The sequence below is a fragment of the Carassius auratus genome, chromosome 40 (assembly GCF_003368295.1).
Source record: "Carassius auratus strain Wakin chromosome 40, ASM336829v1, whole genome shotgun sequence".
In the NCBI taxonomy this organism is placed as follows: Eukaryota; Metazoa; Chordata; class Actinopteri; order Cypriniformes; family Cyprinidae; genus Carassius; species Carassius auratus.
The window spans coordinates 3,540,424-3,561,265 of NC_039282.1; the positions used below are offsets into that span (position 1 = coordinate 3,540,424).

General features: G+C 37.7%; 1 protein-coding gene across 2 annotated transcripts; it reads left to right on the plus strand.

Annotated features, from left to right (window-relative positions):
* The first annotated feature begins 6,604 nt into the window (after positions 1 to 6,604).
* Positions 6,605 to 19,499, plus strand: LOC113058269 (hepatocyte nuclear factor 1-beta-A). Of its 2 annotated transcripts, none has more exons than XM_026226027.1 (9): positions 6,605 to 7,115; positions 9,232 to 9,431; positions 9,883 to 10,153; positions 10,281 to 10,504; positions 13,827 to 13,987; positions 14,687 to 14,813; positions 14,894 to 15,073; positions 15,181 to 15,299; positions 18,029 to 19,499. In XM_026226027.1, the coding sequence occupies exons 1-9, from the start codon at positions 6,751 to 6,753 to the stop codon at positions 18,047 to 18,049; spliced, it is 1,668 nt and encodes a 555-aa protein (XP_026081812.1). In that variant the 5' UTR covers positions 6,605 to 6,750; the 3' UTR covers positions 18,050 to 19,499. The 2 variants fall into 2 exon arrangements, with proteins under 2 accessions (XP_026081812.1, XP_026081811.1); XM_026226026.1 differs by having other exon boundaries at positions 6,606 to 7,115; positions 10,281 to 10,516.
* The last annotated feature ends 1,343 nt before the right edge of the window (positions 19,500 to 20,842 follow it).

Sequence of the window (20,842 nt, forward strand, 5' to 3'; positions counted from 1 at the left end):
TCAGATGATATCAAATGTAAACTTAAAAAGTTGAAAAGAGAAATACTCTTCAGCCTCTACTTTTACATAAAACTTCACATTTGATCGAATGTGTTACATGTAAATTCTTTGTAATTATTTGTCAAATTTCCAAGCAATTGTTTTTGAGTGAAAGTGTGTTTCTACACCAATTTTTGTTTCCAGATCGCATAAATATGTTTGAGATGCAGTACTAAAATTACTAAAACTAAATACTGTATAGAAATATTCTTAAAAAGTGCAAAAACTAATAAAACTGACAAAATTGCATAACATAATTGCTGAAATATGAACTAAAATGTAAATGATAAATACAAATAATTATCATAATAGTAAATACTGTAATAGTATAAAAATAATACTAAAATAACACTGAAATACAGACTTAAAATATCATCGTCCCAAAATATTGTTCTGTTCTTTTGTATAGCAAAATAAATATAACTAATATATATATATATATATATATATATATATATATATATATATATATATATATATTAAAAAGTACAACATCATATAAAAGCAATAAACAAAACACCTTTTTCCCCTTTTCCATTATTTGCTTATTTTCTTTTGTAAATTGATTTTTTTCTCTGACCTCTGGATGGCACTAGTGAGTGAAACTTGAACTGGTTTTACACAACAGGCCAGTGTGTAAAAAGCGCTGAAACTCCATCAGATTACCGCAACTATTAAAACAGCTTCTGAACATGCAAATGGCCACCAAACACAGCACACCGGGAACACTAATGACTAACTCACACACACACACGCATGCACACACACACACACACACATGCAGTCTTGTGGCCTTCATCTGTCTGGAATGTTGAGGAGTGGCAGACTGTTGACACACTAAACATATCTCTTTTTCTTTCAGTTTGAGTTTCATTTATAACACACAAACCCGATTCATGCTACCATCCTCATTCCAACAACCAAAGAGCTGAGTGGAAGCTGAGAGTGGATAATGTCACACTCTGGAAAGTGAATGTCCTCCACCTCCAACCAACTGCTCGAGTCACAGCAAACAAAAGCCAAGCTAACACATTTGTCTTGTGTGACCTTTCACTATCATTGATGTGCACCTCTAGGCTGGAGGACGAAATGGGATTTGGTTGGCGTCTTTTTTCCTTGTTTTCATGCCTCAGTGTGTCTGCATGTGTGTTTTTGGGTCATTTGTTTTCTCTGAGTCATTCCGTTTGAATATGCGCGAGCTATTAACCTGAGCGCCAGCTGGCTGATGAATTGCCCAGCTCTAGTCAGGTGGACACCTTTCTCCACCGCCACAACCACTGAGCTTCAACTGTGCCCATTAGTTTCCAGCCAGTCTGAACTATCCGTAACAGAGCGCCGAATCTCATTTCAGGACGTTTGACCCCACAGATGTCCAGAAGAGTTTAAAATCAATGGAGCCTCTTCACATTTCCAGCGATTTCTTATTCCCGTTTGCTACAAAAGCAAAAGAAAACTCCACAATTGCATTTCCAAAAGAGGAAAAAATATAAAAAGCCGTAGAGTTAGACACACTCACATAGCAGCATTAACTAGTTTTCTGAAACGCAAACTAAAGAGTAAATAAACACGTGACTAGATTTATGATGGAAACATAGTCTGTGAAATGGGTCTGTTTGAACCCTTATGGTGTGTTTTGAAAAAATATGTTTAGTGTCAGGTAGATTATTAAATTTTTTTAGAACTGATTATCAATTTCAGACATGATAATGTTGCATAACCCATCAAATGTTTTATGCACTGTATTATAAACACATTTTATTGTTTGTATTGTATTACTGGTAACGCTTTACAATAAAATTATATTTGTTAACTACATAAATTGACATGAACTAACAATAAAAAAAACACTTCTACGGCATTTATGAATCTGTTAATTTCAACATTTACCAATACATTATTAAAATCAAATGTTGTATGTGTTATTGAATATTAATAACTAACATTAACACAGATTAAATAATACTGTAACAAATGTCTTTCTTTTTGTAAGTTAATGTTAGTAAATATATTAACTAATGAGACCTTATTATAAATGTTTTTTCGACAATTTGTTTTTGAATTGCACCCTTTTGATTAGGTCAGAATACATTATTTAAAGAATTTGAAGAGCACATTAGAGGTTAATTTTTAATTGTACATAATTAAGGTCTCTATATAGGACCCCAAATATAGCAACAGTGATTCAGTTTCACCAGAGCGTGAGAGTTAAAGAGATTAAATGCTGATTAATAAAAGTTAATTATATTTATTTATTTCATATTTGTATATTTATTTATTTTGGGGTGCACTTAAAGATTGTAGCCTATTTTATAGCCACACCTGGATGTTAATCTCGGGAGAAGAGCATGTTTAATTAATAGCGCAAACTGCTGTTTTAGTAAAACCTTCTGAGCTGATGTAATGGTTCAGAATTGTGCTGAGACAGGCTAAAAGAAAGGGAGGTGTACGCACGGGGCCATGGAGCCCTGATGAGGAGCTAAAGAGCCTACCCTGACCCTGAACTAAGACCGGGTTTCCCCATAGATGCCTCCCAAACTCCACGTCTTTAGAATAGTTCTCCTTATTGTCTCTGAAACAGATGAGCTTAATTCAGTAATTCCTGTGTGCCACAAGAAAGAATCAGTCTCACAGTCATGAATCAGTATTTGAATCCGTATATTCAGTCACTAGTATATTAACCCTTTAAAGAAACAAAGAGATCACTACAGGAGGAGGAAAGGCTATAAGTGGTTTGCCTTGCCAATAAATCACCAACTCAAAGCCAGTGTGATTGGACAGGTCGTAACAAATAAAGGCGTTTGATTCGCTGGCCCTACAAACATGTCTAGTACTTGAACGAATAAACACAACAGAGAGACTTTCATGTCTTGGGCGCCATTCAAGAAATGCATACGCACGTCCCCACACTTACTCTCTAGTGTGTGTTGACTGAGCCAACAGTGTTTCAATCAGTCAGTCAAGGCCCGAGACCCAGAGAGCCATGCTGGACGACAATACGACCAATCACAGACTGTGTGTGTGCAGAGGGAGGAGAACCTGCAATCTGAACTACACTGTAGTAGGCTTCAGCCTCAAGTCACTGGAGTCCAGATCTAATTTGACGTCTCAGCAACGTTTTAGATTTGAGATTTCCCAAAAGACCGATTCAGTCTGACATTGCTTTCTAAATGATCTGCTTTATAGATTGAATGTATAGCTTTTTACTGTTCTGTTATGACAGCAATTATCTAATTTGTATCGTTTTTTTTTTTTTTTTTTTTTTTTTTTTAATTTTTAGAAAAGACATCCAATGCAGAAATGATACTTGAATCAAATGTAACCAAGGGCTGCCAAGTTTCCCCAGGGGCAGATCAAAGTTACATGTGCTTTGAGTGGAAACTCTGATCCAATCAGATCATCTGTGCTCTTAATCAGTTCTTCACTGAACGTTTCACAGTAAGAGCATCTCCATCAACTGTTCCCAGGTATTAAATCAGCTGATTATACTCACATCAGAATGTTTGCCATGCCCAAAAATGGGTGGCTGAAAATGTTTACACTACATTGAGAATTTTTTGTTTTTAAATATGCTTTTTACTCATTTCTGTTGTTCCAGTACATCTAATAAGCCATGTTTAAATGACATACTCTTTAAGATATCATACATCAAGAATATAAAGATATACTGAACAGTTCAGTGTGGGAATCTTATTTTCCTCTTTTTGTTTTGAATTTTTTTTTTTATTATTCAGAAAGGACAAATAATTTCATTAAGCAGTAAATCAGTATATCAGAACGATTTCTGAAGAATCATGTGACACTGAAGACTGGAGGAATGATAGTGAAAATTCAGCTTTGCATCAAAGGAATTAATTACATTTTAAAGTATACTGAAATAGAAACCGGTTATTTTAACATTCCACAACATTGCTGTTTTTACTGTATATATTATCAAATAAAAATCTAATAAAGACTCAAAACATTTGAACAGAAGTGTTTAATATTTTTTATACTATCCCTTATGAAACAAAAATGTATTGCAGTATATTGGAAAATATCATGTAGTATATTAGGCATATATTCTTATATATATTTATTTTTTCCAATATATTGCAAAATATTGAAAATGACAATCATTAGTATATTTTGCAATATATTATATAATATATGTATCATCAATATATTATTAAATGTATTCAAATATATAAAATATTAGAAAATAAAAAGGGAAAATAATATATTACAATATATCACAATATATTTTAAGAAATATATTGGTAAATATATTTTCCTTTCCTATGGGATAAAAATATAAATTTTACATAATAAATAAAAAAAATCAATGGAAGTCACATTTCAGGTTAACTAGGTTTCTTTGGACATTGATATTACTGAGAAGATGTCCAAATGTTTCTTTTTAAATGTATAATTAACCACAAAAATGAGAATTAGACATCACAAGTTGTTTTATCAGAAAAACAAGCTCTTCAGTAGAGTGGAACGGCGGAGGGTAAGGTCCGGGTTACTGTGTGGAACGAGACATGATCACACACACCATACCTTCTCTGCCCTTTTCGCCCAAAAAGTTTCCAAGCGTTCCGCTCTGTGCCCCAGACTGTGATGGAGGGAGGTTGAGGGCGGAGGAGGGTCACACATCCAAATGGCTGCCAAAGCACAGTTTGGGTCAACCTGCTGTGCTCATAGTTAACCTAAAACCTCTTGCTTCATTCTGTTCACACTGACACCAGCACCATGAACCGACTTACACTAGATTCAGCTTGCTTTCGAAATCAGTCGATTTTTAGAAATCACTTTTTTCTTACAGTCCTAAAAATAAATGTTCCTAAAGAGGGGCTTTGAATCCATAAGATGCTTGTCCACTGTGAAGAACCTTTTGTGCAATGGAAAGGTTCCACGGATGTTAAATGTTCAATGCCAGTAAAAAAGCCTGATCTTTAAGAGTAAAATAATAAAATAATAAAACACACAAATCATGGAAGTACCAACACTCAGCCCTCAACTAAGTTTACAGAAAATAAATACTCCTTAATATTCTTCTATTCCTTTACCACACTATTTTCATTAACAAATTTAAAATCTATATTCAAATATCAGCCTCTTCATAGAAATTGTAGTAGAGAAACTTTGTTGTTTGGTCTTTTCTTTCTCCAATCTTTCAGAATTACTCATTATTGAACAGATGTCTTTAAGATCATGTGCTCCTGTGATGGTGAATGTCAGTTATGGAGTGAGTCTCAGGCACCTGGCAGTAATTGAGTATTTGCATGCGCTGTTACTCCAACTGCTCCACAGCACACACGTTCAGACTGTCCCCTCTGGTGCAGTTCTGTGCTTTTTTCCCCCTATTCTGTTCATTCTACTGAAAAATCATCTTAAATCATTTAAGACAAAATTGAGAGAAAAATTGAGAGAACAATTTAATTAAATAAAAATAAAAAATTCAGCATGGCAAGCATTTTGTAGTGTTAATATGGTCTAGGTCAATCTTCTCTCTGTTTCTCACAATAATTCATAATTCACAATAATTGTTTTTTTTTTTTTGGGGGGGGGGGTAAATCGTGTTTGCTGTTTGAAATCTGTAAACACAATTTGCGTCTATTGTCTGAAAGTGCTCTGATCATTTGAAAAACTTGAGTTTCCTTTCCATTCATTTCAGCAGGCAACTGACAGGACGAAATAAAAGAAGTGTAATCATATTTGCAGGTGAAGGAATTGACACCTTTAATTGAAATGTTGCTTAACAAGAAACATGGCTAAAGAATTGAATCACTTTTTTTTAAAGAAACTTTTGGTAACACTTTAGAATAAGGTTCCATTAGTTAATGTTAGTTAACTACTTTCGTTAACAAGAACTAAGCAAGAACAATCCTTCTACAGCATTTATAAGTCTTAGTTCATGTTAATTTCAACATTTACTAATGCATTATTTAAATCAAAAGTTGTGCTTGTTAACATTAGTTAATGCACTGTGAATTACCATGAACTAACAATGAATAACTGTATTTTCATTAACTAACATTAACGAAGATGAATAAATACAGTAATAAATGTATTATTCATTGTTTGTTCATGTTAATTAATACATTAACTAACATTAACTAATGGAACCTTATTCTAAAGTGTTACCAAACTTTTTATTGTTTTTAGAAGTGAAAAGTGAAAAGTGAAAAGTGCACATACTGCTTTGCTTAGGGACATTAGGCCTCATATATAAATTACTTTTCACACTTTTAACTATTTCTTTGATTTTTTTTAAACATTATAAAAACATCATTAGTCTGATCGCAGTGACATCTATGACCTATGGATTCATTTAATAAATAGGCCGAGGTAAAACATTCTTATAATTCTCAACATTTTAGAGCTATTATTATTGTTGTTATTATTATTATTATTACGCGTTATAACCAAAGTGGACAGAGTCCGAAGTTCTTCAGAGTTGTGCTGATAACAGTGTGTAAACACGCTGTACCTGCGCGTCAGTCAATATGGCCCGGGACAGCTCATTTGCATAACGGCCCCGCCCACTCATTAACATATTTTATAATCGCCTGCCCTCTGGAAGCATCATGGCAAGTTATATCGTTCAGTCCGACAGGGAAGTGGCCCAACTTCTCAGAGCAGGTGTTTTCGGAGGAGCTCAATGGAGGCGTGAGGAGGGGAAATTTCATATATTTTCCTCTTTACACCCCTTGCGTACTAAACTTTTAGATGTTTGCAAAAATGGTTTCTAAGTTGACATCCCTGCAACAGGAGCTTCTGAGCGCCTTGTTGGACTCTGGAGTGACTAAAGATGTGCTTCTGCAAGCGTTGGAGGACCTGGACCCGAGCCCGAGCGCTTTTGGAGTTAAACTGGACGGTCTGCAGATGTCCCCCTCCGGGTCCAAGCTCAGTGACACGGACACAAAGCCGGTGTTTCACACGCTGACCAATGGACACGGTAAAGGGAAGTTATCAGGGGATGAGGGCTCAGAGGACGGGGATGATTTCGATACCCCTCCGATCCTGAAAGAGCTTCAGTCCCAAAACACGGAGGAAGCCGCGGAGCAGAGGGCAGAAATCGACAGGATTTTGGCGTAAGTTTCTGCTTCGGCTATTATCACTTGCTTTAATTAAAGAGATAAAAGTGGAAAAAACAGGCAACGATCAGCTGAACTGACATTTAGGCTACTGTAATAAAGTTATAAAGTGTAATAAAGGCCGACTGTTACTGTGATGTTAATGCCGTTTGACAGGCAGCTATACTTTTGTCTTTAGGTTTAAATAGACTACAGAACACTTATTAATTTTATATGCACAAACATCTTCATGAAAACATTAATCAAAAATGTGCTACTATAAAAACGAATTGACGCTGTACTGTAAAAAAAACCCCACAACAACAACAATCCACTAAAATAAAAGTTTAAATGCTGCCATCGAAAATATCACTTTTAATTTAATCAGGCAACTTATTTAAGTTTTGAAAACCCTTATCGTTTAGTATAAATTACAGAAATTATTGTGATGGGTTAAATGCATTAGAGTCAAAAGCATGATAATACTATAAAGAAAACATTTAAACAGCCTGAAATCACGGAAACGAAATCCACTGAAGATTTTTCTGAAAAGATAAATCTACCGGTGTTTACAAATTTTAAAAGCACGCGCCAGTGTTTCCTCTTTTCACATTCTGGTTACTAATTATCTACGTGAGTTATTTCTTTAGCTTAGAGATTTATCAACTAAAGAAGATCTATTTATTATTAACCACATCTGTCCTCTCGAGAGAAAATAAAACGCGCGCGCTGTTGTCTGAGTTCAGGGTCTTTGGAGGTAGTTCGTAGAATAGCTCATTATTTTAGGCCACGTAAAATTATTCATGATTATTATTTGTCACTATAATTATGTAAAATAGTATTTAAATATATTAAAAAACAATAGCTGTAAAAAAAATATCACACTGACTATAAGTGAAAGTAGCCTATAGGCCTAACTGTATTGTTAATTTACTATTTTATTTTATAATTCAGCATATTTCATCTTTACAGCAGCATTAACGTCACGAAATAGCGATGAAAATCAAAACTAAAGCACGTGGAGTTGAGTTATTAATTTTGTCCTATAAATCATCAACTGAAAGACACACAATGACGAACGATTAGTGTGAATGGAGATCTAGTTATTCATTGTCGAAAGTTATAAACCAAGTTCGCTCACAGACAAATGTCTTGTCAGTCTGGACAGATTTCAGGGGCAGACGTTTAACCTAAAAATGGTAAGACATCATTTTGTTTTATTGTAGACTACTTTAATATAGCCGTACCTTAATAGGCTTGTTCGCTTTTCTGCGTTCTTTAGACTTTTAATTTTTAAGTCTGTTTTTTTTTTACTAAGTTAATAATAAACATTACACAGCTTTTATTTTTATAATTATCTATGTAATTAGTAATATATATTTTTTGTTGAATTAACAACAATCTTAACAACCATACGCACTAAGATATTTCCGTGTTACTTTCTTTCTTTCTTTCTATATAGCCTATTTTCTTTTTCTTTTTATTAGTAATTTCACATTTAAATGTGGGCTATATAGCATCCAGTAGCTTTGTACAGATGAGTAAAACAATTATTTTGAATTTAATCGTAGCAGTAGGCTGTTTACGTTTTTTATGGAGCTTTAGAAATAAGGGTAAGACTTTATAAGTCAATATTTAAAAGTCATATGAAATTAGTTTGGTTTCTCTAATTAAAACCATCCTTTTTGTTCTAATTGTTAAAAAAATTGACTGATGCATATGTTTTAAACCATGTTAAACACTGTAAGATCGGATATTTTGTTTTGAAATGGCTTTTTAATCTTCTCTTTGAATAAAATACAGCTGCCATGAAGTCCTTCTCTTGTCCTTAACTTGTCCTTTTGTAATTAAATCACAGTGGTTGAATTGCGCGCACGCAATGAAGTCTTTAACCTTTGGAATTATTTACAACCTTTTGAATACACTGATTAACGATTGTTTATTAGCACTGTGAACAATTGACCGCATTTACAGAACTTAACATGTTAAACAGATTATAAATAGACTATAATAAATGTGAAATAAGCGAAACCAACTATTAAAAGCTGACCTATACTAGGCTACTAATAAGATCATATAAAATGAGAGTGTTGTAGTTGATGTTATGTTTAATGTTTCGGTCTTCTTTTTTTAGAGAGGACCCGTGGCGCGCGGCCCGCATGATCAAAGGCTACATGCAGCAGCACAATATCCCTCAGCGCGAGGTGGTGGATGTGACAGGCCTCAATCAGTCGCACCTGTCGCAGCACCTGAATAAAGGCACGCCTATGAAAACGCAGAAACGCGCGGCGCTCTACACCTGGTACGTCAGGAAACAGCGGGAGATCTTGCGACGTAAGTTAATATTTGTGTTTCTTGCTGCATCTTCTGTTTTGCAGTCTGAATAATATAAAACTTGCTGGTTTAGTTACGTGCAATTGAATAGTATCAAGCACAAAAAATAGAAAAAGAAAAAAAGTTCATTTATTCCTTTCCATTCTTTTTTTTTTTCTGAAATGATGTAATTTTGTATATATTCAGATCTGTGCAATGCAGTAAGAGATTTAAAGATATGCCTACTGTAATTAATTATTATTATTGTTTTGTTTTGAAGATTGGCAGACTTATTGCATCACTTTTGTTATATACATTTTTTACATTTATGTTGTCATAAAAAGCACAATGACTTATAAATGAGCAAGGGACAAAGGTCATAATCCATGGTTGTTTGGTGCAACATCACACATGCATGTTTATAGGAATATTCTGCAAGCAACATCAAAATCCCTTTCTTTTATATTTTCAGAATTCAACCAGGCCTCGCAAGGCTCTGGCAGCAATATGTCAGACAAAGCCAACCAGGATCAGGTGCTACTTTTTTTCTCTGAGTTCAGTCAGTCCGGGCAGGTTATAGCGCAGGCAGGGGATGATGCTGGCATTGAACCTGCTTGCAAGAAGATGAGACGCAACCGCTTCAAATGGGGGCCTGCATCCCAACAGATCCTTTACCAGGCTTACGAACGACAGAAGAACCCCAGCAAAGAGGAGAGGGAGGCACTGGTGGAGGAGTGCAACCGGTATGGATGGACTTGCTATAAATGTAACTGTACATAAATGCTATAAATGTTACATTTTAAATGTAAAATGAAAACTATTTCCTCACCCTCCCAGTTATGCTAATATGTTTCTCTTGACTGCATTTAGAGCTGAATGCCTCCAGAGAGGAGTATCACCATCCAAAGCTCACGGGCTTGGCTCCAACCTGGTCACAGAGGTGCGAGTCTACAACTGGTTTGCCAACAGGCGGAAGGAAGAAGCCTTCAGACAAAAATTGGCTATGGATGCCTATAGCGGGCCAACGCACAATCTGAACTCCCTTCTTACACACAGCTCCCCGCATCATCCACAAACCAGCAGCTCCCCACCAAGTAAGATGCAAGGTACTGACACATTAATTGCAATCTCGTGTATGTTATTTGATATTTCGGTAAGCCTGTGAATGTGGTTTAGGGTCTGAAAATACAATCATTGATTATTGGTGGCCTTTTTGGTGGTATAGTCTGGCAATTATAATGAGCACAAATTCATCATCATCATTCCAGCAGTTGAAGAGGAGATGACATAGTGAGATCAGAGGGAAAGCAGGGAGCAGGGCAGTGATCAATGAGACTTACAGAGTGAGCTGAGCAAATTGCATTGTTATTCCCAGCTTTGAAACACACACCAAGAACAATCTGCATTGTACCTGCAATCTCAGCTTTACTGAAGTCAGCAGGCAAGAATGAGACACAAAGAGCAGCCACCCTTGGACAGGACTCTGGGTCATCCTCGGGTCATGTGGCTCAACTCACTCTTGAGGCCTAGTTATACCTGTAGATTCACTGCTGTTTACTGCAGGCCCCACTACTCTGTTATCTAACAAATTGTATTCCCAGAAAGATTTATTGACTTGGTTTGATATGGCAAGACTTCGGCAGTAAAAGAAACACACTCTTTGACTCAACCAGCTTATTACCTATTGTTGCTCTTTCATGTTTGACCACCAAAGAGTCCGAGTGCTTTTGCCGTGGGTGTGTTGCTTGTTTCTGGACCTGTGGCACAGCAATGAGTGGCTGGTCTGTTTGCGTGTGGTGTTTCCCTCTGCACACCTGACCAGTCAGTGACCTCAGGTTGTGTGTTAATGTGAGTAGGAAGGGGGTGGAACGTGATGGGGTCGGCCTTCTCTTCCATACTCTCAGTTGAAGGTCTTACAAGGTGTCCCAGCAGTGCCCTACCAGTAGCATCAGCTGTTTTTTGGTGTCAGAAGCTGGCCTGACAAGAATGGCACAGCAGGACCTCTCATCACGTTGCCAGGGCACGGCCTGTATTATGCATGCTTAATTGACAATTAAAATCCTTGGCTACTACATCTCCCAGGCCTTTGATAAGGAACTCCCCTCTTCCCTGATCTCTTTACCCTCTCCCGGCAGGGAATCCTATTGTCTGTGGCATATTAGAAGACTGTAGTGACTGTAACCGAGGTTCATTTATCTGTGCTGGGGCAGAGGGAGGGACACCTCGAAGCTCCTCTCACCTTTATGGGGTGTATAGAGGCAGTGACCGGGCTCTGAGCAGAACAGCAGGAGCTGTCCGCTGACCTATTGGCTCTTTTCGGGCCAGACAGGACTGATGAGCCCCTTCTGCTCAAGGTATGGAGGGTACTGAGTGATTCCCGGTCTCAGCCCCCCTCTCGGAAACAACACAAACCCAGGTTTTGTTAAAAAGGTCGTTACTAGGTCAGATCAGACAGAGACTACTTTTTTATTGATTCTGGTTTGGCCCGTTGATAACAGACCGGCCATTTTGCCGCTGCTGGAAGGTCAACCGATATGTGCTTTTGGGGGCTGGCTGTGATCTTCCCTGTGTTTGTGTTGTGGTGCCGTTGGGAAAGCAAACTGCTTCCAGAATGCTCTTTGATCCTATTTAGGTAAAATATGTTGGAGTGGGTGTCATCAGCTCTAAAACAGTAGCTATTAATTTTTTTAAATAATTAGTAAAGTAACTTACATTTTGGACTGTTACCCCATGACCAAGGAAACCAGAAATGTAGCCTTTAAGCAATAAGGTAATAGCAAAGGACAAGAAGAGGACAGAAGAGTTCAACTCTCCTTGCTTTGTCTATTGATGGCCACAGAAAGGCTGAAAGGCTGCGTACGTCCTGCTAAGACCCAGGAGGCCTCTCATATGCGACAATGCTATAATGGCCACTGCCTGGGGATGAAGAGCAAGGCTTTGATATTACATGCGTCCCAGGGAGAGCTGAACCTTTTAAAACCTGTTGAAGTCTACTGCTACCACTCCCCTTTAGGATTTCCCACCATCTTCTGCCCTTTAACCAAGGTTAACCGAGGTGATTGCGAAGTGCATGTTAAACGAAAGAAAACCCATTCATAAGAAGTCACAGAACAAAACATTGTTCAGGAGTGCATTTCCCAAAAGCAACTATGGTTCCAAGTTGGGGAATTGGGAAATGCACCCCAGTGCAAATGATCAGTAAAGTATTTAGCTATTTTGAGAATATCGCATTAGCTGATAACCTTGTACATTGTCTAGATATTGCAATCAGCACTGGTTGTTAGTTGCGCTTCTGAATAGTGTAATTAAGACTTAGTTTATGATACCATTCCATGTAACTTTTATGTCACATTCTCTGAGGTTGTATTTTGGTTCCTGGTTCCCTGAGAAACGGAGCCCTCCTGCTGGTCAGCATGGTCCAGACTGCGCAGACCTAAATGACTGAGTGTGAGAGGAGATCCCTGCAGTCCAAGTGAATGCCTGACGGATTCAGACAATAGCCTTCTCTCTTCCTGACACTTTTAGTGGGTGCACCGTAGTAAAGTAAAGACTGTTTATGGTTGCTAGCCCATTGTGTGCTGAGCAGGTTGTAGGCCCAATGGAGTGCTTTATTGTCCTGCGTTGGTGTTTACAAGACACTGTAGAGAGCTGGCAATGCTGTAAGTGTGCAGAGGGGAGCAAAATTGTGTCTGCAGAGTTCTCCTGCACAATAAAACACAACAGAGGGATCAATTGCTTTGTTCTAAGACCTTGCTGTTATTTTTGCAGTTCTGCTAGTTATTTAGCTATTTGTTCGGTGCATCACTCAGCAAAAGAGCCTACCACCCTGGTATTTGAATGTGGGAGTGAAGATCTTTTGGGCTGGAAAACATTTAACATTAGTATTAATTGAGCAATGTTTACTATGTTCATATCTGTGGCACTAAGAGCCAGTAAATGAATTCCTTTGTCCCAGAATAGTCGAGAGCACCCAAAGAAGATAAAACAGAGAATTAAGTTTTGGTAGAGCATAATTCCCTCATAAAGCCTCATTTCATGTAGATCAGGGGTGTCCAGTCATGCTCCTGGAGGGCCACTACACTTTCTCCAACACACCTGCCTGGAAGTTTCTAGTAATCCTGAAGACCTTAATGTGCGGGTTCTATGCTGGAAGGTGGCCCTCCAAGAGAAGGTTTGGACCCTGACGTATATTATTCCAACAAAGTTCTGAAGGTCAGTGCGGCATAGTTTTTAGAGTTGCAGACAACGTGTACACATTTGGATGACCTTGACCAATCAAGGACCAGGTGCAGAGGCCCCAGTTTGTTTGCTCTACCCTAACTTGTCTGTGGCCAACAGATACGGACTGGGGCAAATTTAAAAAGCAGTCAGGAGACTAAATCTGCCATTTTTCTCTCTTGTTTTCTACTTCAACAGGTGTCCGGTACAGCCAACAAGGTCCAGGTGAAGTCAGTTCCTCCACAACGATCAATCACCATAGCAGCAATGCCATGACAACCAGCCAATCAGTGCTACAGCAGGTCTCTCCGGGGGTTCTGGACCCCAGCCACAGCCTTATGTCACCTGACGCCAAGATGGTGAGCACTTCTGAGCCCAGATAAGATAACCCCATGTCTGGTCTTGACACAGAAACACAAAGTACCATCACCCAAACTGGGCTTACAAACACTGCATTGTGCTTCCCAGTGCTAAACCGAGAAGCAGTCGGTAGGCCTTGGCCCACAGCGCACCGCAGGGCCAAACTTAGCAAATGTTAGCCAGTGGTAGTGAGAAAGGGGTATGTCTATAGCTGTGCCAACAAACTTGACAAAGAGACACTCTGTTTGTATTGATTAAATGCCCTGCAGAGGAGGAGAAGGGTGGAGTTGGGCTTGTTCTCTTTCGGTTGAGTGACACCGGTACTCAGTTAAGTTGTTATCTGAATACCAATGTTTGAGTTGGGTGAGATGATCATGAAGCTTTTTGTTTCAGGACAATTTTCTATGCATTTATATTTCTGGAAAGGCCGCTGTGTTTTACTACAGGTCAAATTCGTCATGGTTTAGGGTGTGTTTCTGTCAACGGGAGTCCGCATAGGAGGAAGGGAGTATGACAGCTGCTTATCTGAGCAGTCAGACGGTTGTCTGAGCATGGCCTCCTCTCAGCTCGGCTTATTTAAATAAAACTCGGTGTCTCTCAGGGCTCTGATACCTTCTTAAGATAAGAGTACAGTTGAGACAGTTGTGACAGAAGCATTCTAGTCATTCTATTGAACTATTGGTGCATTTTCTTCACAGATCTCAGTATCAGGCGGAGGCCTTCCTCCAGTCAGCACCCTGACCAACATCCATGCATCCCACCACATGCACCAACAGACCCACAACCTCATAATGCCCCTTTCTGGAGTCATGGCCATTGCACAAAGTGAGTGTCTAACCACCCTGCCTTCCATTTAAAATTTTTCATGCATTCTCCACTTGACACCTCATTGATCTCGCATCCAGGTTTAAACACATCGCAGGCACAGACGGTACCGGTCATCAACAGCGTTGCAAGCAGTCTAGCAGCATTGCAACCGGTGCAGTTCTCGCAGCAGTTCAATAGCCCTCACCAGCAGCTCATGCAACAGTCATCCAGCCACATGAGCCAGCAGCCCTTCATGGCTTCTGTCTCACATTCACACAGTCAGTCCATTTCTTCTGTCCAGAATCTAGTGATCTAGTCAAGATCAAATCATTTTCAAGACCTTTGACTGGCTGTTGATGTGACCATCTGTTTGTTATCTCAACAGTGTACTCACACAGGCAGGAGCTGCCCCAGTACTCTCACTCGTCTCGGTTTCCCCCTGCCATGGTGGTGACAGACTCCAACAGCCTCAGTACGCTGAGCTCAATGTCCTCCAGCAAACAGGTCAGTCATCCAAAGCATTTACCAACTTGCATTAACGTCTCTTGGATCTGCTTTAACAGACCTGATTGGTTTATTCAGTGGCTGCTCAGGTCTGTGCGTCCTACAAATGGAAAGTGAGGCTTCTGCAAACTTCTTTTTTGGGAAATAAAGCCACGTGGGATGGAATTGTCAACTGTAATCACTTTTAGCTTCACTAATGCTCCAAAGATACTAATCACATGATTAACAAACCTTTTAAGCCATTTTCTATCAATCTGTTTCATTTTCTGCTTGTTTGCTGTATCTTTGACTGTCACTGGGGCAAAGTAATAGTGGCGAATACCAAAATACTCATGAAAAGTGATACCCAAAAATGCTTATCATTGGATTTGTTTCATATCAGGTCCCAGAATTTTTTTTACAGTTCTTAAGTTAGCATGGACTCCACAAAATCTAACATTTGCACAAATTTATAAATAATCCGCCATTTTAAGAGTACTGGCAAGAGTACATGGATTGCACATTTTTATATTTACGAAATAAGGCAAAATTCTATTCTGATATTTAAGATGTGCTACTTTTATTGAGTTTTACAGTCAACCTGGTTTTAATCTCTGCACAAACCCAGTCTGCTTCACTGTCTTTTGTTTATCAGGGTTTGTTGTACATCTCAATCAGTGAAGCGAGCCAACGTGTGGATACTCCTCAGAATTCCTATTTCCTTTGAACAGCTTGACCAATCAGTCACCCGTGATCCCTGTCCGAGCATGGCATGATTGATCAAACCGACTTTTGCTCCGTCTTTTCTTTCTTTCTTTCTTTCTTTCTTTCTTTCTTTCTTTCTTTCTTTCTTTCTTTCTTTTTGTTTTGCTGTTATTTCTTTCTTTCACTCTGTCATTATTTTCTTTCTTTCAATACAATTTATAATTTAAATTATATATATATATATATATATATAGTACAGACCAAAAGTTTGGAAACATTACTATTTTTAATGTTTTTGAAAGAAGTTTCTTCTGCTCATCAAGCCTGCATTTATTTGATCAAAAATACAGAAAAAAATGTAATATTGTGATATATTATTACAATTTTAAATAATTGTTTTTAAATGTATTATACTTTAAATTATCATTTATTTCTGTGATGAAAAGCTGATTTTTTAGGATCATTATCACATGATCCTTTAGAATTCATTCTAATATGATGATTCATTATCAAAGTTGGAAACAGTTCTGCTGGTTAATATTTTTTAAGAACATGTGATACTTCTTTAGGATACTTTGACGAATAAAAAGTAAAAAAAAGCTATGTTTTTAAAATTAATTATTTAAAATATAAATATTTTTTAATAACAATATACACTACTGGTCAGTAACTTGGGGTCAGTAATTTTTTTTCTTTCTTTTTTTTAAACAAAAACCAATACTTTAATTCAGCATGAATGTGTTGAATTGATAAAAAGTGATTGTAAAGAAAATATATTTTTAGAATATATATTATTATATATCTATTTTTTTTGTGAATAAATGCAGTTCTTTTTAACCTTTTCTTCATCAAATCTATTAGACAGCAGAACTGTCTCCAACACTCATAATAAATCAGAATATTAGAATGATTTCTAAATGATCATGTGATCGACTGATGTTACATGTGACACTGAAGGCTGGAGTAATGATGCTTAATATTCAGCTTTGCATCACAGGAATAATTTTTTTAAAAAGTATTTTCAAATAGAAAACTATTATTTTAAGTTGTAATAATATTTCACAATATTACTGTTTTTTCTGTATTTTTGATCAAATAAATGCAGGCTTGATGAGCAGAAGAAACTTCTTTCAAAAACATTAAAAATACTAATGTTTCCAAACTTTTGGTCTGTACTGTATATAAAATTGTTTTTTGTTTTTTTCACTCGCAATGCAACGTCACACCAATTTAGCAGTGCGGTCAGGAAATGATCTTCACTGTTAATCAAAGCTATCATGCTCTTTCGGCTCCCCTTCCATAGACGGGAGTGTAGGCAGTAATTACACCTCTTTCCCTTTCCCCTGCACTCTGACCGCTCTAGCCTGAAATGCGGTTGCAGTCACTGCTTTCACATGCCCAATTTCCCACGCTGCCACATCACTGGCAGCACTGATGCTGACGGCTTAAACTTCCTACCAGCATGTGCTCCACTTATCAAGATCTTGTCTCTAATTCTGGATAACTTGCAAATATCCTTAATATTTCTCGTGTGTGAGGTAAATGGAAACACTTTTTAGTTTGGTTTAAAGCATTTAGATATCACAGGTATGTGGTTCCTCAACCCCCCGGTACTGAGAGAGCAATTTCAAACTCTTATCAGCTTGCTGTATTTGGACTGGGCGGTGCAGTGGGTGTTCAGGGGGACGTTACAAACCACGCTCGGCCTTTATAACCCTCCTGTTTGCTGAGCTTTCCCACCCAGCCCAACAACAAAAACTCACCTCCAGTTGGAGACCTGCATCTAATGAGTGTAGTCTGAGCAGCTGGCTGGCACCTTTATCAGGTGAGGCTGTTTGTCGGCCAGCGGGTCACCACAGGGTCACCTGCCTCTCCCTCTCCAAAGAAAGAGTAAAAACACCCAAACAATATGAAAACTTTGGTTACAATGGGAAAGAATGCACACGGACGAGGTGTATATTTGGTCAGGTGTGGCTGATAAGGAAATTCCGCACTCATACAGAATGCTTATATGACCGTTTCCTCTTTCTCTCTTTATTTTGCAGTGTCCACTGCAGGCCTGGTGAGCACGTACACCCGACTCCCTCGAAGCACATCGTCCCCTCCTCCATTCCCCCTCATCAAGCCTGTATCCGTGGCAACCCATATTAAGTGCGAGCGGCACGCTGGATGATGAGTTAGTCAATAAACCAAGGAATGCAGGACTGACGAGAGCGGACACTGTTAGGTTAATCGATCAACAAGGGTACAGTATTTTACATCTCAGTGATGGACAAACCATATTGAGGAACATGGGTGATCGAGAAGAACAAACTAATAGGAAACACAAGACAAAGCTACAGATACAAAGACCTGAAAGGATTGGAGAGACCTGATTTCCTGGTGAAGACATTATAATCGAACTGTGTGGACACAATGACAATCAGCCAATGTTAGAAGCATCTGAAGGAGTTCATGTAATGTGTAACTGATGCAAAGACGTCTTCCATGAGATCTGAATGCTTCGACAATGTTCTGTACAGTTCAATGTAAATACAAGCAATTATTATATCATTAGTATGAAGGATGTAAATATTCGGAGTGCTGTTTTATCTGTCTTAACATGTAAACTGTGATTCAGGATGTGACAATCAATGGGGCAGGTATGACGTATTGGAATATGCAATGTGTCGCAATTTTTTTTTTTGATGACTTTTGTTGACGTAAACTCTAAAAAGTGAGATAAATGTTAAAGCACAGTCAACAAAACCTTAACCCATCGATCTCCCTGCAACCCTGATTTTAAAATCGACGCTAATGACACATAGATGAGAGTCATCTTTCTGTGTCAGGACTTCCACAGTATGACAGAATCCCATCCAAGAAATACTGGATTAAGATATGGTAGAGCAGCGAGACAGATTACTCCATTCACACAGCCGGTCACCATCCTTGCGATATCGACAGAAACGGCCGTGAGTCATGACGTGCTTTTCTAAACTAAATATTGACTTCAAATCAAACTGTCATTGTTATGGTGGAGAGATACGAATCAAATGGATGACCGAAGGGTTATCAGAAGGAACTCCATGAAAGTTGGGAAATGTAGTCAATTCACCATTTTAAACAGGATTACCTGCTAACGCCACTCTGAACTACCAGGAAGCATTGCGAAGTAGCTTTTATTGTAGCTCTTGCCTAAGTTTTTTTTTATACATTTGCTGGCATGTATGTCCACAGTTTCATAACAGACATTGTCATTTTGGTAAACTGAAGAAAACTAGTGCACACGTTCCCGTCTAAAAGTTTGAATACTTATCAAAAGGTCATTTCAGTGTTTGTTTTTCATGTTGTTGACTATGTTCCCACTGCCGGTCGACCTGAGTGTTGGTTTGGTCTACTGTTTAATGTTGGATTTATACAAAATGTGATTCTTTCCACATTGTATTATTTTTGTATAAAATGAAATCAATCTTTTAAAATCATTATTTATGCTTTACGAAAAAAGTTTCAAGTAAAGTTTTTTTTTTCTCAAGATTGGTAACATTGGTTTGTCATATTCTGTATTTCTTCTAAATTTCCCCATACTAAATATTATAGTGTTTGCCAAACTATTATGCAGATTTACTGTCTCTTGCATAGTTTTTCTCTTCAACACGACTATTTTTATGACATGGGTTGGAATGTATTTGCATTCAGCAAGAACCATTACCCACCCCTCCTTCCTGTGAAAATATGTATTGTTAAATCATGAAAACCTTAGGATGAAGAGCTTAATTGTAATCTCAAACTTGAAGGGAAAAATTCTGTCATCATTTACTCACCTTCCACTTGTTCCAAACCTGCATGAGTTTCTTCTGCTGAACACAAAGGAAGATATTTTTAAGAATGTTGGTATCCAAACAGTTGATGGTAGCCATTGATTTCCATTGTATTTTTTTCATCAACTGTTTGGTTACCGGCATTCTTCACAATATCTTCTGTTTTCAGCAACAACAAAAAAGCAGCATGAGTGAGGATCAAATGCATGTCTGGAAGAAAACCTCCCTGTTGCTTTTTGTTTTCCTCCTACAGGTCTGAAACAACAATTTTGAAAATTCCCCTCATAGGCTATTACTAAACTTGGAGGATGAGCTGCATGTTGTTGATGGGAATTAAACTCATGCCAATGCCACACGGTAAGAGTGACCACATTGTTGCTGTAAGGTTGGAAGAGAATGCTGGGAAAACACGGCTCCTTCAAGACAATATATGATGCAGTAATTAGGTGGATTTACCTCCTTCTGCTCAAACTAAATGACCAACATTTACTTATTATAATATGGCCTCTTTTAATAAAACAAGTGTTCTGTTTTTATTGAAATAACTCCTCATTTACAATTACACAGTTTGTCTGTGTATGTCGAGAACAAGTTTAATTTCCATCACTAGAATTTTGTTTCATAACCTTGATGAAAAGATGGTGGTGAAAATGTCAAACTTCTGAAATAGTTTGACTCGTTTGTCTCGCTAAAAGTAGTTTCATTGCTAGCATTTTGCGTTTTTTTTTTTTTTTTAATCAAATCATTTCCACATTTGACTGGAAAGTATGCTCATTAAAAAATTTGGTCCATGAATTATACTTTCTGATGTTTGTTCTCTTCAAACTTCACCTCTCTTTACTTGCACTTTCACCTTGGTAATGAAGTCTACTAATCTTTGAAAGTTTATTTGTGAAGTGAATTTGGGACAGTCAGATATTTGTTTTAAAATTGACATCAATATTACAAACATTTAAGTTTTTCATATTTTTTTCATATAAAAGGCAAAGGGTGAAACAATTAAATCTACACATATAAGGCAAACTATAACTAAAATATTGAAATAAAATAAATGCTGTA